The sequence below is a fragment of the Hemicordylus capensis genome, chromosome 1 (assembly GCF_027244095.1).
Source record: "Hemicordylus capensis ecotype Gifberg chromosome 1, rHemCap1.1.pri, whole genome shotgun sequence".
NCBI classification, from domain to species: Eukaryota; Metazoa; Chordata; class Lepidosauria; order Squamata; family Cordylidae; genus Hemicordylus; species Hemicordylus capensis.
The window spans coordinates 304,197,161-304,214,280 of NC_069657.1; the positions used below are offsets into that span (position 1 = coordinate 304,197,161).

A 17,120-nucleotide genomic window follows, 5' to 3' on the forward strand; every position below is an offset into this window, starting at 1 on the left:
AAGAGAAGAGGCAGACAACCCAGTCTCACACCCTGGGAGAGATGGAATCCTCTTCTCGTCTTCTCCAACAGGCTTCTCCAACAGGCTTATTAAAGCCACAGGGGTTTCTAAACACCAACAATAAGAAAATAAAACGCAAGCAGCACTCATTTAAAGAAACTGGTGCTGCTGGTACAATTTTTTTTAAAAATAGAATTAAAAATAAAGCAGTTGGCACTGCAAATTAAATGGATTAAAAATATAGAGTAACAGATAAGCCCAGCAGGTGCTCTCGCGTGCTCTCCCCCCACCCGCCCCCCACTCACTGGGGCCTGGTAGGCCAGCATGCTCAGACACCACCACCACTCTGTTCTTAGTGCTGCTACAGTCTCTTTCTGATCTGTTTCTCCTGAGGCACAAAGGCAATGGCTCTCTCTGCCTCCAAGCAGCCTCTTAAATACATTTTGAAAATCCCTCCTTTAGCTTTCCCCCCTTGCTGCTCCCCCCTGCTCCAAGCAGCCTCTTAAATACATTTTGAAAATCCCTCCTTTAGCCTTCCCCTCTTGCTGCCCCCCCCAAGCCAATGGAGGTACAGTTGCCCATGCTAACACTTGATTTGAATGACAACAAGCCAACCAAGGAGCAAGGAGATCTTAAGCCACTCGGAAGCCAGTGCCAGAAAACCAATCAGCAAGAGAAAAACATGGAGACAAAATTGCGCCCATGATGTAAATCACTCGAATTGATTCACATTGAATCAGGCCCAATTTGATTTGAGGTCAAATATGCAAATCGCCCCCTATTTGGTGCAAATAGGATTGCACATCTCTGGCTTAGACAAATTCATGGAGGACCAGTCAATCACTGGCTATTCGTCTTAATGGTTATAGCCTTCTTCCAGGTTCAGTGGCAGGATGCCTCTGAATACCAGTTGCAGGGGAGCCTCCCTCTTCTGCTTGCAGGCTTCCCAGAGGCATCTGGTGGGCCACTATAGAAACTGGTCTACATAGAACTTGGGCCTAATCCAGCAAGGCTCTTCTTTTTTAAGTATATTGTAAAGTGTTTACAGCACTGACTCATGGTATCAGGCCCCTGGGTACTTTTTTGGGTTCTGGTATAGCTGAGACAGATTGTGTTTGGATATTGTAATTAGTTATATGCAATATGGTGGAGTTGAAAGCAACAGCGCTGCTTAATTTTTCTATGTCTGACTTTTTTTTTTTTTTTTTGCTGTGACTAAACTGTGATGTTATTTAACCTCTAATAGTATTTTTTTCTTATTCATGAGGCACAATCCATTCACACCTTGGACAGCACCCAAACAGAGGATTCCGATACCTGTTTCCCCCTAACACTTTTCCTAAGCATGGACAGGGGACATATGAACAAGCAGTGTGATGAGAAGTGAGAGGGCTATATGTGCCTTTCCCTGTCCACCTTTCCTCACCTTGATGTGGACAAATACTTTGTGTGTAGGGGTGTTCATGGAACTGCTCAAGGCAGTTTGGTTTGAGTCCTCACCAGACTAGAACCGAGCTGCCCAGTCCATGCACCGGTTCTGCCGATCTGACTGGTGGTTCAGTTTATGCCTAAATCCGAGGTCAAATTGAGTTGGACCAGTTAAACCCTCATTTCTAGAGCTTGTAAAGAGAAATTCGGTAAGGGTTTCTTGGGGGAAGCACTGGGAGGGCAGGTGGGGGCAGGCAGGATGTTACCTTACCTGCAGCTGACCTCCTCAGGGCTGTCAGTGGGCCTATGGCAGCCCCCCTAGGCCCCGCTGGTGCTCCTCCTATCGTCTCAGACTGGAGGCGGCCCATTTTGGGATGTCACTCTAATTTATTCATTTTATTTTATTTAGTACATTTATATACCGCCCCATACAAAAAAGTCCCTGGGTAGTTCACAATATAAAAGCATTAAAACATTAACATAATTAAAACAATTTAAAAGAAATAAAAACTAATGGCCTCTGCACTTGCATGGAGGCCCATATCAGGTCTACCGGCAGGGTCTAGAGGAGCTGCTGATGAGCCGCACCCCCCCCCCCATCATCTTGGGCTGGCAGGGGCCCACTTTTGGTCTCTGCACATGCATGGAGGTCACTCTAATGGCCTCTGCCAGCCTGAGATGATGGGGGAGTGCCGGCGGGACCTAGGGCAGCCGCAGCTAGCCTGGCACCACCCATGAGGAGCTGTGCTGCTGCCACGTCAGATAAGGTAAACTCCTGCCCACCCTCCACCCACCCTTTCAAAATCCTGTAGGGTTACCCGATGCTTGTAAAGGGGAATCCTTACCATATTCCCCTTTACTAGCACTAGAACCCTTTTTGGAGGGCCACTCCAGTTCGAGCTTGATCCAGTCAAATCGGGCCTGTTTGAATTTAATCCCAGTTCAAGTCGAACCGATTTGCACACTCCTACTTGTGTAGCATAATAGTGTTATGGCACTTCAAGTGTTAAAGTTTGAGTATGTGAAGCAAGATGGTTACATAAGGGAGGACTTGTCTCTCCTGGAAGTTTCTTCTTCAATTTTGTTTCTTCCAATATGGCTTCAGGTCTTCTTTTGCAAATAGAGCACCTTGTATAAGCTGAGGAGTCTGAATGGGTTTATAGAAACTGTGCAATGTCCTCCCAATGCTGTGTCCTCTTGTACTGTCTGTACACATGTTTGTATATAGGCAGGAAGAAGGGAAATCCTCTGTATGTCACACCCATGGTGGGAGTGGACTGTGCCTGTGGTTGATTTTAGTGAAGTCTTATTTGTGGAGTTATATCATTTCCACCATTTTGATATCATTTTTATCAGTGCATTGCAAGATAAATGTTAAAAGATGTTTGTTTTTTATACATTATATTTAAAATATACAGGCAAACCTCTTTACTCACAGATTCATTATCCGTGATTTCACGTATCTGTGGTCAGGAAAATGATACCTGACCTCAGCATACACAGAGGGAAGGGCAGAACACACTGACCTCATGTATTCACAGGTTGGGGGTGGTCAGAAATGACTGCAGAGGTCATTTTTGGGCACCATTTTAGGGATCAGAGTGACAAAATGGCTCCCATTTTTAAAAATGGGGAAAAACCAGCGATTTTTGGCCATTTAGGGGGCGCATCACAAAAGGGGGAGCAGCAGAGTGAAAATCAGCTGATTTTCAGCCTTTTGGGGGGAATTTTTGGCCACTTTGGAACTTAACCCCAGCAATCCCATAGGGATCAATGACCCAATATTCACAGTTTTCATATCCGCAGCACAACCGTGGAACAGAACCCCCGCGAATATCGAGGTCCACCTGTAATTTATAATCTTTTATACATACAGTATATATTTATAATGTTATACATGAAATAGGATATGCTTTAGGATTCAAGAGAATACCCTTATAACTCTCTGTTTGGTTGCAGGTTGCTCTTCCTCTTCTAGGAGACATGGGTGCTTTATTGAAGGTAACTACATTTTGTGAAAGGCTAGGTTTCCACTTCTCATAAATGAACCTTTTTAATGCTACATCTTCACAGGTTCTTTTTTGATGAATTAGATGCATTCTGTCAGCACGTTGATCTTGGCAGATCACATGTTGAAATTTTGACATGCACTGGTTCCCCGCCCACCTGCTGGCAGGTGGTAAAACCACACAAGGGCAATGGAAATTGCAGTATTAATGCAGATTCTGCTTTTACCCATAGGTCCTAATATTTTGTGGGTTTGCTCTGCACTTCCTCCCTAGCACTGAAACCACAAACCAAAGTGTGAAAAAGCTCCCCTATAGATGCACTGAGCTGCATTGACACTAGCAGACTGTCATGGACCTGCTTTATTGTTCATACATGTTTATTTCAATAAAAGTAGCTGTCATTGGAAGTTGGCACTGAAGGAACTCACACTGTTAACAAGGCAAGCTGATTTTTGCCTTAAAATGCAACTTACCTCTTGATCGTGAAAGCAGTACTGGTGGAAACCTGGAAAAGACCTCGCTGCATGTGGCTATACATGTTTACTCAGAACTAAACTTCATGTTTAAATGGGATCACTTATAGCCAAATGTGCACAGGAATGCAGCCATAGAAACCTAATGCTACTTAGTTAAAATATCTAATATGGTTTAGTGAGTTTGAGTTTAACTCTCTAGATATGTGATGGTTAGAGTCAGAAGTAGCTGAACTTCCTTCTGATATTTATATACCGCTCTTCAACAAAATTCTCAAAGCAGGTTACATAGAGCAATTAAAAAAATACATAAATAAGATGGCTCCCTGTCCCTAAAGGGCTCACAATCTAAAAAGAAACATAAGGCAGACACCAGCAACAGCTACAGGAGAGATGCTGTGCTGGGGTTGGATAGGGCCAGTTGCTCTACCCCGGCTAAATCTTAGAGGATCACCACTTTAAAAGGTGCCTCTTTGCTCAATTAGCAGCTGACATTATATTTCCACTTTATCACTATAGTTGCATTTTTCATGTGAAGTTCTGTTTATTTTTATTACTCTCTTTTATATCTCTTTTGGTAATAGTATTTTCATCCTATAATCATTAATGGATGGAGAGCTCCACTCTGATAAATTCAGTTACTGCACTAGTGGGCAGTTAATGGGTTAGCTGAATCCACTCACTCCTCACAATAACTAAAAGCATCATGCTCAGATCGTTGAGATTCAGAACACCAGCATTCTCAACTGACCTTTGTTGGTAGAATAATCACCATGGCTTTCTATATTTATAACAGAATGTTTGTGGCAACTGTCAGGCCGGGGTTCCAGGATTAACAGGTGTCAGAGGAGAAAAGGGAGTAGCAGGCTTATCTGGCAGGGATGGCCATGAAGTCAGAAAGGTATGGCTGCCATTGTGACTGTGTGTTGATACATGATGTATTATTACTCTTGCTAACATTTCCGCCCATCATTTTTCTTTGTTTCTCATCATTAGGGTGACCCTGGTCCAAGAGGCCCTGCAGGAATCCCAGGTAGAGAAGGGCCTAAGGTAAGTTCCTAAAATGAGAACTCTGTGGTTGAATTCAGACATCACATGGAACCACGGACTATTTTAACTGAGATTTATTTATAAAACCTAGATTGGTGCCACAGACAATCACCAAATCTTGGTTTGTTTCATCACATCATGACTTGCTTGGGCCCCACTCTTCTCGTTCCCTCCCATTAGCTAGGCTTGCCTCTCTATCTATCTGTCTAATTCTCGTAAACATACCCATTGCTAATCCCATGTGTGGCAGCTCTTGTGAGAGTTTGCAAGCAGCTGGCTGGAGGACAGCGATGGGGAGAAAATGGCAGCAGCAGCCTGCCAGCAGGGAGAAAAATAGCCCCCAGCCCAGCCCAGCCAAAAAGGAAAGTGCCGACCATGCCAGAACAGACCCGGGCTGAAGGGGGGGGGGATGACAGGGAGAACTAGGGGCGCAGATGGTCTGCGCCGGATCAGCTAGTATATACATTAGATCGCTGCAAGGGCAGAACTACTAAAACCTGTACTGAACCACAATTTTGGATTCAGACAAAACGGGGGATCATGGTTAAGGCAAATAACAACTTTAAACCTTGAGTTAATATTGTAGTTTGCCTAAAATAAACCATAGTTTGATGACTGCCACAGGTTCAGACATACAAACTAATCACAGAATAAATAAGCCATGGTTCTATGTGATGTCTGAACCCACCCAATATAGCTTTCAGACTGGAGTTCTAGTACTAATAAAATGTTGGAAATATATTTTTAAAATATATTTTTTCTTTACTTTTTTAAAGTGTGATTTCAAAAGCAAAATGGATAAGAAATTGAGTGACAAATCTGGAAGTCCCCAATTGAGACCTCACATTTGTTATGCACTCTTTGCTTGGTCTTAGGAAAGCTATTCTCTCTCAGCTTCAGCTTGCACCATCTCATCCACAGTATGGGGTACATAATAGTATCCTACCTTCCGGTTGGAATATTTGAATATTATTGTAATATTACTTGAGCCTTTGGTGCAAAACACCTTGATATGCTTGCATATTTAACGGTGATTTGTCTCATAAAGTTGTGTTATAAGCCAAAGGTTCTAGTAACCAATGTGATGACATTTAGATCTTCTTTATTCCTAGGGAAACAAAGGTGAACGTGGATTTCCTGGGCTTCCTGGAGAGAAAGGTGATGAGGTAAAAAGTACTTCTATTTCGGTAATGCTTGTGCTTCAGTATTTTGATGTGAATGAGTGTTCAGTGGGAAAACTAATTCCACTCATTTTCCAGACCTCCAAAATAACTTGTCAGCCAGGTGTCTCCCATTCTTTCTTTCTTCGTCACATGTTTTTGTGAACATTGTGAATAAGCACCTGAAAGTTTAAATACGAATAAATAGAGCTTGGCATAGCAGACTGGCTAGGAGTTGATTAAGGAACCTTCCAACTTCTAACAGTGGTTTGAAGAATTTTTTTTAAAAGGTTATTTCAGATAATGGCACTTGTTGACTATAGTAGAGCTTTTTGTGTCAGCTTATTTTTCAAAATTGCTATAGTATTGTACTGTACAGAAACATTACTGGAGGGAATCATTGTTAACTAAGCAACAGAAAGCAAATGTACAAAAAGGACATTTTAAATTGGCACCTGGAGTTCAGCACTTGTGCTGATGTTAGCTGTTTCTTGGCCAAATATATAACAAAATAGTTAGTGAAATTGACTGACATCGTGACTAACAAAGTGCTAGTGCTGCAGATAAGAACAGCCCGGCTGGATGAGGCCCAAGGCCCATCTAGTCCAGCATCCGGTTTCGCACAGTGGCCCACCAGATGCTGCTGGAAGCCACAGGCAGGAGTTGAGGGCATGCCCTCTCTCCTGCTGTTACTCCTCCGCAACTGATACCCAGAGGCACCCAGCCCCCGAGGCTGGAGGTGGCCTACAGCCCTCCGACTAGTAGCCATCAATAGACCTCTCCTCCATGAAGTTATCCAAACTCCTCTGGGTTTGATTAACTTAGCACCAGCACTCACGATGGAGAGGGGGATTTCAACGAACCACCCCTTCCCTTGAAAGCAATCTGTTCCACCCAAGAATTTGCTCCAGGAGTGTGTGTTCACAGCCTTCATCATATGTTTTTGTGTGGCACAGAGTGCTTCTGGGGGCTGGAGAGTTCATTGAAATCACCCCTCTAATGCTGCATTCATTGAAGCTATCTGTAGCACCAGCACTTCTCACATAACACATTCAGGATGCCAGCCACTGTAATGGAAGAGGAACAGATTGACCCCATATTTTTAATTTTTTTTAATTTAAAACATATTTAAATTTTTAAATTTTAATGTTTTAAAATGTGTTTTTATCTATGATTTTTATCTTTTTATTAATTTTAAATGTTATATTTTATGTTTTAATTCTGTACACTGCCTAGAGATTTTTATACTTGGCCATATATAAATTCAATAAATAAATAAATAGTATTAAAACATTTGTTTTCTAGCTCGGCAAGTTTTATCTGAGGGCCACTTCATATGTTATAGTGTTCCTAAAGAACATTTATGCAGGTGTGTGAGAAATGAAGTATGAGTATTTGTGAAATACACACATCAACCTAAATAATAATAATAATAATAAATTTAATAATAAATAAATAAAATAATTTTTTTTAAAGTATAAAATAAATAACCTGATGTAGTGGTTGCCCCCAGCTTTGGTATTTCCACCAAATATTCTATATGTATTCTGTACATGTTACTGTACATATTTTTTCATATATGCTGGTCATCTTCATTTAGGAAAACTTAATGTATTAAGCAGTCCTTAGAATCAGTTCTTTATTTACAGTTGCTTATCTCTTCTAAACATTATTGCTACAGAAGTCATGAAACATTAAATTACAATCTGTCATGTTGGCAAAGCTAGCAACCATGGGATTAATCTTAAGCACTTGCTCTCAGTTGTCCAGATCAATCTTTTTTCAAGATTTCAACAGAATATTATGAAATAAATGTGTCAAAATCAATTAAGTGGGCCTGACTGCTTGCTAGTTTTTCATACTTTTGTATAAACATGGGAGGGGGGCAGAATTGAACAGAGCTGTGTGGTACCATGTTTTATACAATGAAAAAGACTTCCAGCACAGTGGCCAACATTCAGACTAACAAAGTGTTCATGCTGTGAATACTGCACTGGTCCTAGTGGGGTGGGGTGATTTTTCTCAATCTCCTCTTCGCTCTGAAGCCCACTGTGACTCCTGAAAATGTATCCGTCAGAGCTGTACAGCACTCAGAGATGTATTTTTGGGAGTGACAGTTGTCATGATCCCTATGCCTAAGCCCCCTTCATCTAAAACAGACCCTGAGCCTGACCCTCCTCCAGCCAAGACAAATCCCGCACTTGATCCTGAGATGGACTTGGATGGCGCAGAAGAAGTTAGATGTGAGGTCCCCTTGCTATAAGACTTAGGGGACTCTGTATTCCTGGAACTTTTCAACCTGAGGATGCCACCTTGCCCTCTTCTTCTTCCTTTGATTTGGAAGAGGAAGCTGAAGCCGCACCAGCTCTATCACCAGTACCTCAGTTATGCTGCACCCAGAGACTGAGAAATACAGCGTGGGCATTTTAAGCTTTCCACAGTCCAGACCAGGGGGCGTAGTCAGGTTTCACTGCCCCTTGAAAAGGGCTTAGTCTGCTGCATGTCTCTGATGTAGCAACCTTGTTGTAACTGCTCCCAGTCTGACTCTTGTTGCTCATGCATAGACCTGATGTTCCAGCTTGACCTTGGCATGTGACCTGACCCAGCTTAATTACTCCTGTGTAGACCTGACCTCCTGGCTGAGACCTCGAACTGTGACTCAGCTTGACCTATGTTTTCTCCCTTATACAACTGATTTTCCAGCTTGTGGAAAAGTTTTGTTACCTTGACCTATGCCATTTCTCATTCCATGGGTAGGCGCTAGACCCTTTGGTGCTGCTCTCTGCCTGTCTGCTTTTCCTCCTGCTGCCACCTCTCACTTGAGAGGGAAAAGAGCCCATCCAGCTGCTTACTGGCACATGAGCCGGATGGGGAATGGCAGCAGGTGTGTTGGGAATTCTCTCTGGTAAGAGAAACCCTTTTTCATTATAGCAGAGTGCACAGAGGCACAACACAGCGGAATTTGGTTAGGCATGTGTGTATGCTGAGAGTAAAATAACTTGGAGCCAGTTCATAGTTTCAAATCAATATAAGGAGTATTTATTAGAGAACTCCATTCTAGATAGGAAAGTGAGGCGATGGGATCTCTAATCTATCTATCTATCTGGATGCAGATGGATTCTGCATCTCTGCACTCGTGGTGAAGGGAGAAAGGAGCTTGCATGTTGCAAGGGAGAAGGAAGGGAAGAAGAAAGGAGAGGAAGTATGAAGTGGCTGGAAGGAAGGAAGTCCCTAAGAATAGCAATCTACATATCAAGGAATAGTGTCCGAGCAGTAGAGAAGGAATGACCAATGTCTTGACCTCTCTAGCCCACTGACTCACTAGTTTGTCCTCCTTTGTCACTGAGACAAGAGACAGTGCATAGTCCTTCACTTCCCACATATACCCTGATGCCAAGCCAACCAGGCAGCATGTCAGCATCAAATGGCTGGCATCAGAGTGTGCATGCGCCTGCTGCCATTTCCCAGCCAGCTTGTGTGGTGGTAAGTGGGTGGGTGGGCTCTTTCCTCTCTTAACTTAAAGAGTCGCTTAGTGTTCCACAAGCTGGCATGAGAATGGTGGCAACAGCAGGAGGAGGAGGAGCGGCAAGGTAGGGAGGGGCACTGAGGGGGCTAGCATCTGCCTGTGGAATGAGAAATGGCAGCAGTGGGACTTTCTTCCTGGCAAGCATACCTAGGATTATAGCCTGACTTTATTATATAAATGTACATATAAAGAAGATCTAGTTCTGGTATCTATCTTTAAAATAAACTAGATTGGGGCACTGCATGTTGAGGACAAATATTGGGGTGCTGAAAGAAGCACAGCTTTGTTCTGCATGCCTGTTGGATCTTTTCTGTGCAGTAAATGTAGCAGCTGCTACAGAAATTCCAGAGACTTGACTTCAAGCAACTCTTAACAACGCCTTGCTGTTGAACATGGCAACTGAGCAAGGGGTAATAAAAAGTGCAGTTTGTAATTGGCACTTACTCTTTTAAGAGACTTGAGAGGAAGTTCATTCTGGGCAAAACTTTTTTATTAGTTCAGTAGGGTGCCATCCTGTCTTATTCAGTTACCAAGCAAAAGCAATACTGCTGCTCAGTTCATCAACTCCTTAGGCAATCCAGCACTTCTCAGCAGCGTTTGTATTTTAGCAGTAGCTCTAGGTTAATGAAGTATAACTGGATAAATTAATGTTCCTTTCAGGAAAGTACATTGTAGACAGGGTTCCATTAGTGAGTCTGAAAGAAACAAAGTTTCAGGAGAAACAAAGGGATTGTCTTTCAAACTAATGCCATAATGTCCCAGATTTCTCTGAACTTTAGATAAAGCTCAGTAGAGACCTTTTAAGATGGGAGAGTTAGCATAAAAAGTAGCATCTTCTGTAAACTGTAAAACTATCCCCACCTCATTTTTCTTGCATTTTCCTTAGTTTTTAGTTGCTGTTGCAGACATATTCTCCATGTATTCCCAAACCCATCACACCATTAATAATGTACATAGGTTTTATGCCGTGTTAACCATCATGGTTTTGCTAAGAATCATGGGAATTGTTTGTTGAGGGTGCTGAATACTCATTGTTAGAAATCCCAAGCTCTTTGATGAGGGTGCTGAGTACTCTCTACTAAAGATCCACAGCTTCTCCACATAGATTTTAAATTCCTACAATCGTCTAGGAAGAGGAAATTACTATTAAACTAGTTTGCCTGTCATATAGCCCCACCTGCTTTTGGAGAAGCATAGTATGGGTTGAATCAGAGAGTTTCCATTATTAATCTCTGTGATGATGCCAAACTTGTGCTATTTAAATATATACAAATGAATGTACTGTATTAAAAAAAATAGAGACAAAAATTAATTTCCAGAATGTAATTCATATTTTTGATTGCAATGTAAAAGAGAAGTCTATAATAACTAATTATGTATAGTAATACAAATATATACTGTATTACTTTTTCCTTAAAAAAATGTTTAAGTAAATATAAAGCAATGTCCTAGTTGGATACTATTTAGTTAACATAAGTTAATGATTTCCTATTATTCAAAAAAGCTGATAATCACTGAACAAATGTAATATAAGACAAGGCAAATGTATTGACAATTACTGGAAAGGTTGTCACAATAACAAGGAGAACATCATACACAAAATATCAAATCATTTGCCTCATGATAAAGGTAAATTTAACGCATGAGTCCTTGTAGTGAATTGGTGTGTGAAAATTTCCTTTCCTGATTCAGGTCAGTCAATGAATAAACTGGCTGAAGCAGTTTTAACCAGCTCTTAGCAGCCTTCTCAGTCAGCTAGTTCAGAAATGACTACTATCAACAATGAGTCATTTCCGCAGCATGCTCAGAGAAACTGCCTACAAATGATCAAAAATCCTTAACTTTCATAAGAACATAAGAACAGCCCTGTTGGATCAGGCCCAAGGAGCATCTAGTCCAGCATCCTGTTTTGCACAGTGGCCCACCAGATGCCACTGGAAGCCACAGGCAGGAGTTGAGGGCATGCCCTCTCTCCTGCTGTTACTCCCCTGCAACTGGTACTCAGAGGCATCCTGCCTTTCAAAACTCAGAAAGCTAAGAAAAAGATTCTGGTAAACCCAGAAGTTCTGGTAGGTTACTGCTGCCACCAGATCTCTCCTACTGGCTACTCTGAATAGGCATTGTAGTGATCAAAGATCCCCTGTCACCTTTTTCTCCTGGTTAACAAGCAATTATGAATCCATTTGTTCTCCCCGGCATCTGCCTGCACATGGAGTTAATTGTTAGTTTTGCCAAGCTCTCATTGAGATGTATTTTGGCCCCCTTTTCTACTGCTGGGTTAATAACCAACCCTGGGAGGCTTGTAAAAAGTAAACAGAGAGAAAAAAAGACTTTATTAAAATTACTACAGACTAGTTCCATCTGAGGCCTTTAGCTTTTTAGATACACTTAAAAATGTTTAACTTGGTTACAAGAATGCTTCAATACACCTTGCTGGTTCTAAGGTGGCACACTTTGAAATCTTAGTTACTTAGTTGCAAAGAACAGATATTTAGGAAAATGCAAAGCACACACACAAAGAAATATAAGTTCCTGATGTGAAGTATAACTAAACACTCTTTCCCTATGCTAAATTCCTGAAGCCAAAGACCCTGGCTTCCATTCCTTGAACTTGCCAAACTCCTGATAAGAATCAAGCCTCCCACAACCCTGTCTTACAAGGATCTACCATCATCCTGCTGCAGAAGAACTCCATTGCTGCACATCCTCCATGCTCCCAGCACAGACTTCTTTTCTTCTTCCCAGAATTCCCCTTGCAGCTCTCAGGCCCCACCGACCTGGTGGACTGATTGGTTGCCGTGGAGTTCACCATCATGTCAGTCAAAACAAGGGTTCACTTCCTGTTAACTCTTTAGAGGGTGGGGAGGCTTGTCACTACAGTCCCTATTTGAGAATCAAAACATGGGAGACCATAAACATCCAAATATAATCAATTTAGAGATGGAAGGGAAAACTGTGTGTGGTGGCATGAGGTGATGACTGTATTCCGTATAACAATAAAGTTGTCCATTCTACCCTTCCCACCCTTTTTAATTCTTCATTTCAGGGTCTTCAAGGTCTCCCAGGACTCCCTGGTGCAGCAGGGCCTACTGGATCTTCTGTAAGTATTTGAGGTCTTCTGTACCACTGAACCCACTGAGTGCAGCAGCTGCAAGTTACTGGAATGCAACTTTATATTTGCAATTCTTGTTGATGTTTTGAATAAGCAGAGGTGCACCTAGGTAATTTTGGAGCCTGGACCTAAAGGCCTTTGGAGCCCGCCCACCCAACCCCCATTGCAAGTTGAGCATCATTCCTCTATACACACTCACCATGACACTTTCAGTATTTTTAACTTGTGGGTACTTGAGAGCACAAACAGCAACTGAACTCACAAGAATGTAAGAATATAAAACAGGTATATTTATGCAAATATGAGTTAGCAGAAAAAATTCAACACTCAGCATATTCCCATCTCACACATTTCTTTCCCCACTCCCCCTTCTGTCTCTAAAGCAGAGGTTAGGTTCAGCGCCCAGCGCAGATCACAGTCACACTTGGCCACCTGGCACAGTGTGGGCCAGCAGCACAGCATGGCAACTACGTCACCCTGAACAGACTAAAGAGGATTTGGGGGCCCTGGACTTTGTGGAGTCCAGGGCCCTGAGGGTGTGGAGGCCCTGGACTTTGGCCTAGAGGTGGGGGATAAGAGTGCCCCTGTGAATAAGCCCCCCTCAAGCAGCAACAGTGCTTGGTGGAAAGCCGCCAGCGCCAGTATTCCCTGATTATGTAAATTAGGGCCAGACTGAAGCAAAAGTAAGTTTGCTTATTCAGTAAAAGCTCTTCTGTCCCAATCCAGATGAGAGAACCATGCAGAAACTTGTTTTGTAATAGATCAGGAACTATGGCATAAATCAGATGCACCTTCAGATTTAGATGTTGTCTGTTCACACTGCATTGCAATTTCCAGTGAAATGTGCACTCAAAGGGATGTTCCTATCCACATTTGTATCTGCAGCCCCACCCACATTCTGGTGCAGTTCATCAGGCATAAATAAATTGTTTTCATGCATGACTAGAGCTGAACTGATGCATTTCTTTCTGCATAAGGGCAGGTGAACTTATATGAATTTCTAGTTCCGTAGAGGTGATCAAATAACATCTGCACTTATTTTTGTCCCTATCCCACCCCCAGACATCTACTGCTTTTTTCTGATAAGTCAGAATTTTGTCTTCAGTTGGCTTAATGGGTGCTGTCCAACCAGAACTGACAGAAACTTGAAACACTTTTTGTACTGGGAAGTTAAATTTTAAGACATTATAAAGTATTGTTAATAAACATTCTTCTTTGCACATTAATGTGCCTTCCTTATAATATGACAGGGGAATCAGTGTGTTATTTAAGAAATACCTGGCCATAATATATATGCACCTTACTTCAGGGCAGCCTCATTAACTGTGTAGTAAGTGAATTGTGAATTGGAGCCAACTGATGAATAATTATTACATTTCTCCATCCACACTTACTAAGATGCCAAAAATAAACATCTAATAATTCTTCAATATGCTAAGAATTTTCACTGTTGAAGATGTTGCTGAGTGCAGCCCTCAGGGACATATTTCTGGAAGTGAAATGGGCTTTTGTAGGGAGGGGAAAGGAGTGAAAAATTGCTTTCCCTTCCCCCTCTCCAGATACTCAGCAGCAGAATAAAAATTTGCTGCAGCTGCTCTCCAGCCTCTCCACGAATGCACAGCCCTTCATCCAACCTCATACTGCTGTGGAATCTGTGGGCCAGTGCTCTTCATTGAGCAAAGTGTAATGAGCAACATTTGAAGACTTTAAGTACCTCCAGTGACTGTTGCTGGTGTCTTGTCTTGTGTGTGTTTGTTTTTTTTTTTAGATTGTGAGCCCTTTGGGGACAGGGATCCATCTTATTTATTTGTTATTTCTCTGTGTAAACCGCCCTGAGCCATTTTTGTAAGGGTGGTATAGAAATCGAATTGTTGTTGTTGTTAATAATAATAATAATAATAATATACGAAGAGCTGTAGTAGTAGACCGAGGGTGTCAATATAAGATCACTGAAAATAGCTTACTGAAGTAAGGAGGAAAATGCAACTGGAAATACAATTTTTGCCCATCATATTTTTGTTTTACATTTCAACTGCCATAGGCTTATCAGAAGGATCCAACAATTGTATCAGAAGTATAAAACTAGACAAGAAACTTAAAATGGCTTTTAAAAAACACAGCATTCAAAACCCGAGTTACCCATTTCTTGTGTTTAGTTTTTAATCTGAATCTGTCTTGTGTTTTGCAGGGGGCAACAGGAAGAACTGGACATCCAGGCTCTCCAGGAACAAAAGGCGAAAAGGTACTTTATTATTTCATACCCAGTACTATAGTTAAATTCACCTTAAGTGGCACAGCGGGGAAATGCTTGACTAACAAGCGGAAGGTCGCGGGTTCGAATCCCCGCTGGTACTATATCAGGCAGCAGCAATATAGGAAGATGGTGAAAGGCATAATCTCATACTGCTCGGGAGGTGGCAATGGTAATCCCCTCTTGTATTCTACCAAAGAAAACCACAGGGCACTGTGGGCGCCAGGAGCTGAAATCAACTTGATGGCACACCTTACATTTACTATAAACACCTACAATTATTTTTGTTTCAAAGGCTTTTCTTTCAAAGGCAGTTGAATCAAAAATTGTTAATTAATTGTAATATTAATTTAAAGTTAATATTAGTTTGATGCCAGCAAACTGGTAGCCATTGAAGCTGCCGCGGAATGGGTATAATACTCAAGAAGTGACCAGCGCCCACGAACATCCTTGCAGCAGCATCCTGGACAGGCTGAAACTTCTGAACAGTCTTCAATGGCAGCCCCACTTAGGTCAGGTCCAACTTCTCCAAATAGGGTCTCAGCTAGCATACCAGCCATAGCTGCTAAAAGGCACTCCTGCACATTGCCTCCACCTGAGATTCCAAGGACAGAGTCAGGTCCAGAAGCTCGGTAGATGATAGGTAGAGCTGAGTGTCATCTGCATATTGATGACAATGCAGTCCATACCCACGGATGACCTCTCCCAGTGGTTTCATGTAGATGTTAAACAGCATGGGAAACAGAATAGATACCTGTGGTATCCCATAGACCAAAGGCCAAGGGTTGAAGCAGGCATCCTGCAGCACCTCCTTCTGAGTACTATACAGAAGGGTCTAATGACTGCCTGCTTCAGCTGTTGGGGCGGGCACCACCTCCTGATTCAGGGAGGAATTCACCCCAACTGCTACACATGAACCCAATCCCTTCCTAGCAGCCTTCACCAACCATGAAGGGCAAGGGTTGAGCACACACGTGGTAGACCTTCAGCCTATCCACCTTCAGCAACCTGTCCACCTCCTCAGGCAACAAAGTCTGAAAACCATCCAATCTAATCTAACAAGACGTAAATGGTGTATTGGTAGCATCCAGTTGTGGTTCTGCAAAAACATTAGCGCCTAAGTCAGAACGGATATGAGTAATTTTATCCACAAAATGTAATGCAGGTTGATCACAGCAGGCTGCTGAGGGTTCCATTTGATGGTCTTTAGGACCCTCACATAGGAGGTCCGGAACCACTTAAAAAGGCTCTGCTGGATGAGCATTGTTAAGTGTACAACAATCTGTACAATTTAAGTGTAATTTAAGCTCACAACAATCTTAATATTAATGTGTTTTGAAAGTTTTTATGTTATCAACAAGTAACGGAACCCTTGTGTCATCCACAGTCCATTAGGGATGTGCATGGAACCCTTTATGGGCCTACGAACCGGTTTGAAGAACTGGCGGTTCCGCTAGTTTGACAGCGGGGTGTGTGTGTTTTGCTTTAAGAGCGGGGGAGGGTGCACTTACCCCTCCCGCCACTTCCCCCCACTGGCGTTGGTTTTTTGAATAGCCCATCAGGGCGGCAGCGTACCTCCCTGCAGCCCCACCCCCCAGTCCCCGTTTTCAGGATATGACCAGAAGTCTCCGACGCACCTGCACGCACCGACAGGCGTGTGCACGTCACATGTGCGCCAGTTCATGCGCCAGCACATGCCAGCGCGTCAAAGACTTCCGGGCATATCTGGGAAATGGGGGCAACGAGGCGGCAGGGAGGTATGCTGCCGCCCCGATGAGCTATTCAGAAAACAGACACTGGCAGGGGGAAAGTGGCGGGAGGGGTAAATGCACCCTCCCCCGCTCTTAAAGCAGCACCCTCACCCCCTTCGAGCCTCCCCACTGCGGTTCCGTGCACATCCCTACAATCCATCTGTGATTCTGAATCTTACATTCGGGAACTGGAGCCAAAGGCAACATAAATACCCAGCAATCTGTTCTATATAATAGATAAATTGCCATCAGTACAACCTGTTGCAGGAAAAGACAATGAAGCTTCTATTTTTGTTTGATTAATTGCAAAGATAATTTTGTCAGCATGAATTGATAGTGGTTGATTTCTCTTTTTAAAAA

The 17,120-nt window shown here is 42.6% G+C and overlaps 1 protein-coding gene across 14 annotated transcripts in view; it reads left to right on the plus strand.

Annotated features, from left to right (window-relative positions):
* COL19A1 (collagen type XIX alpha 1 chain) overlaps positions 1 to 17,120 on the plus strand; it is a 404,037-nt gene that overhangs the window by 321,804 nt on the left and 65,113 nt on the right. For 13 of the 14 annotated variants that reach the window (XR_008314075.1, XM_053286727.1, XM_053286726.1 and 10 more), the window contains 6 exons: positions 3,388 to 3,429; positions 4,707 to 4,811; positions 4,907 to 4,960; positions 6,073 to 6,126; positions 12,693 to 12,746; positions 14,947 to 15,000. Coding sequence is in view for 13 of the 14 variants with exons in the window: in XM_053286727.1 (XP_053142702.1) it covers positions 3,388 to 3,429; positions 4,707 to 4,811; positions 4,907 to 4,960; positions 6,073 to 6,126; positions 12,693 to 12,746; positions 14,947 to 15,000 (363 nt within the window). In the remaining variant the exon portion in view is untranslated. The remainder of the gene's footprint in view (positions 1 to 3,387; positions 3,430 to 4,706; positions 4,812 to 4,906; positions 4,961 to 6,072; positions 6,127 to 12,692; positions 12,747 to 14,946; positions 15,001 to 17,120) is intronic. The other variant, XM_053286722.1, reaches the window with a different exon arrangement.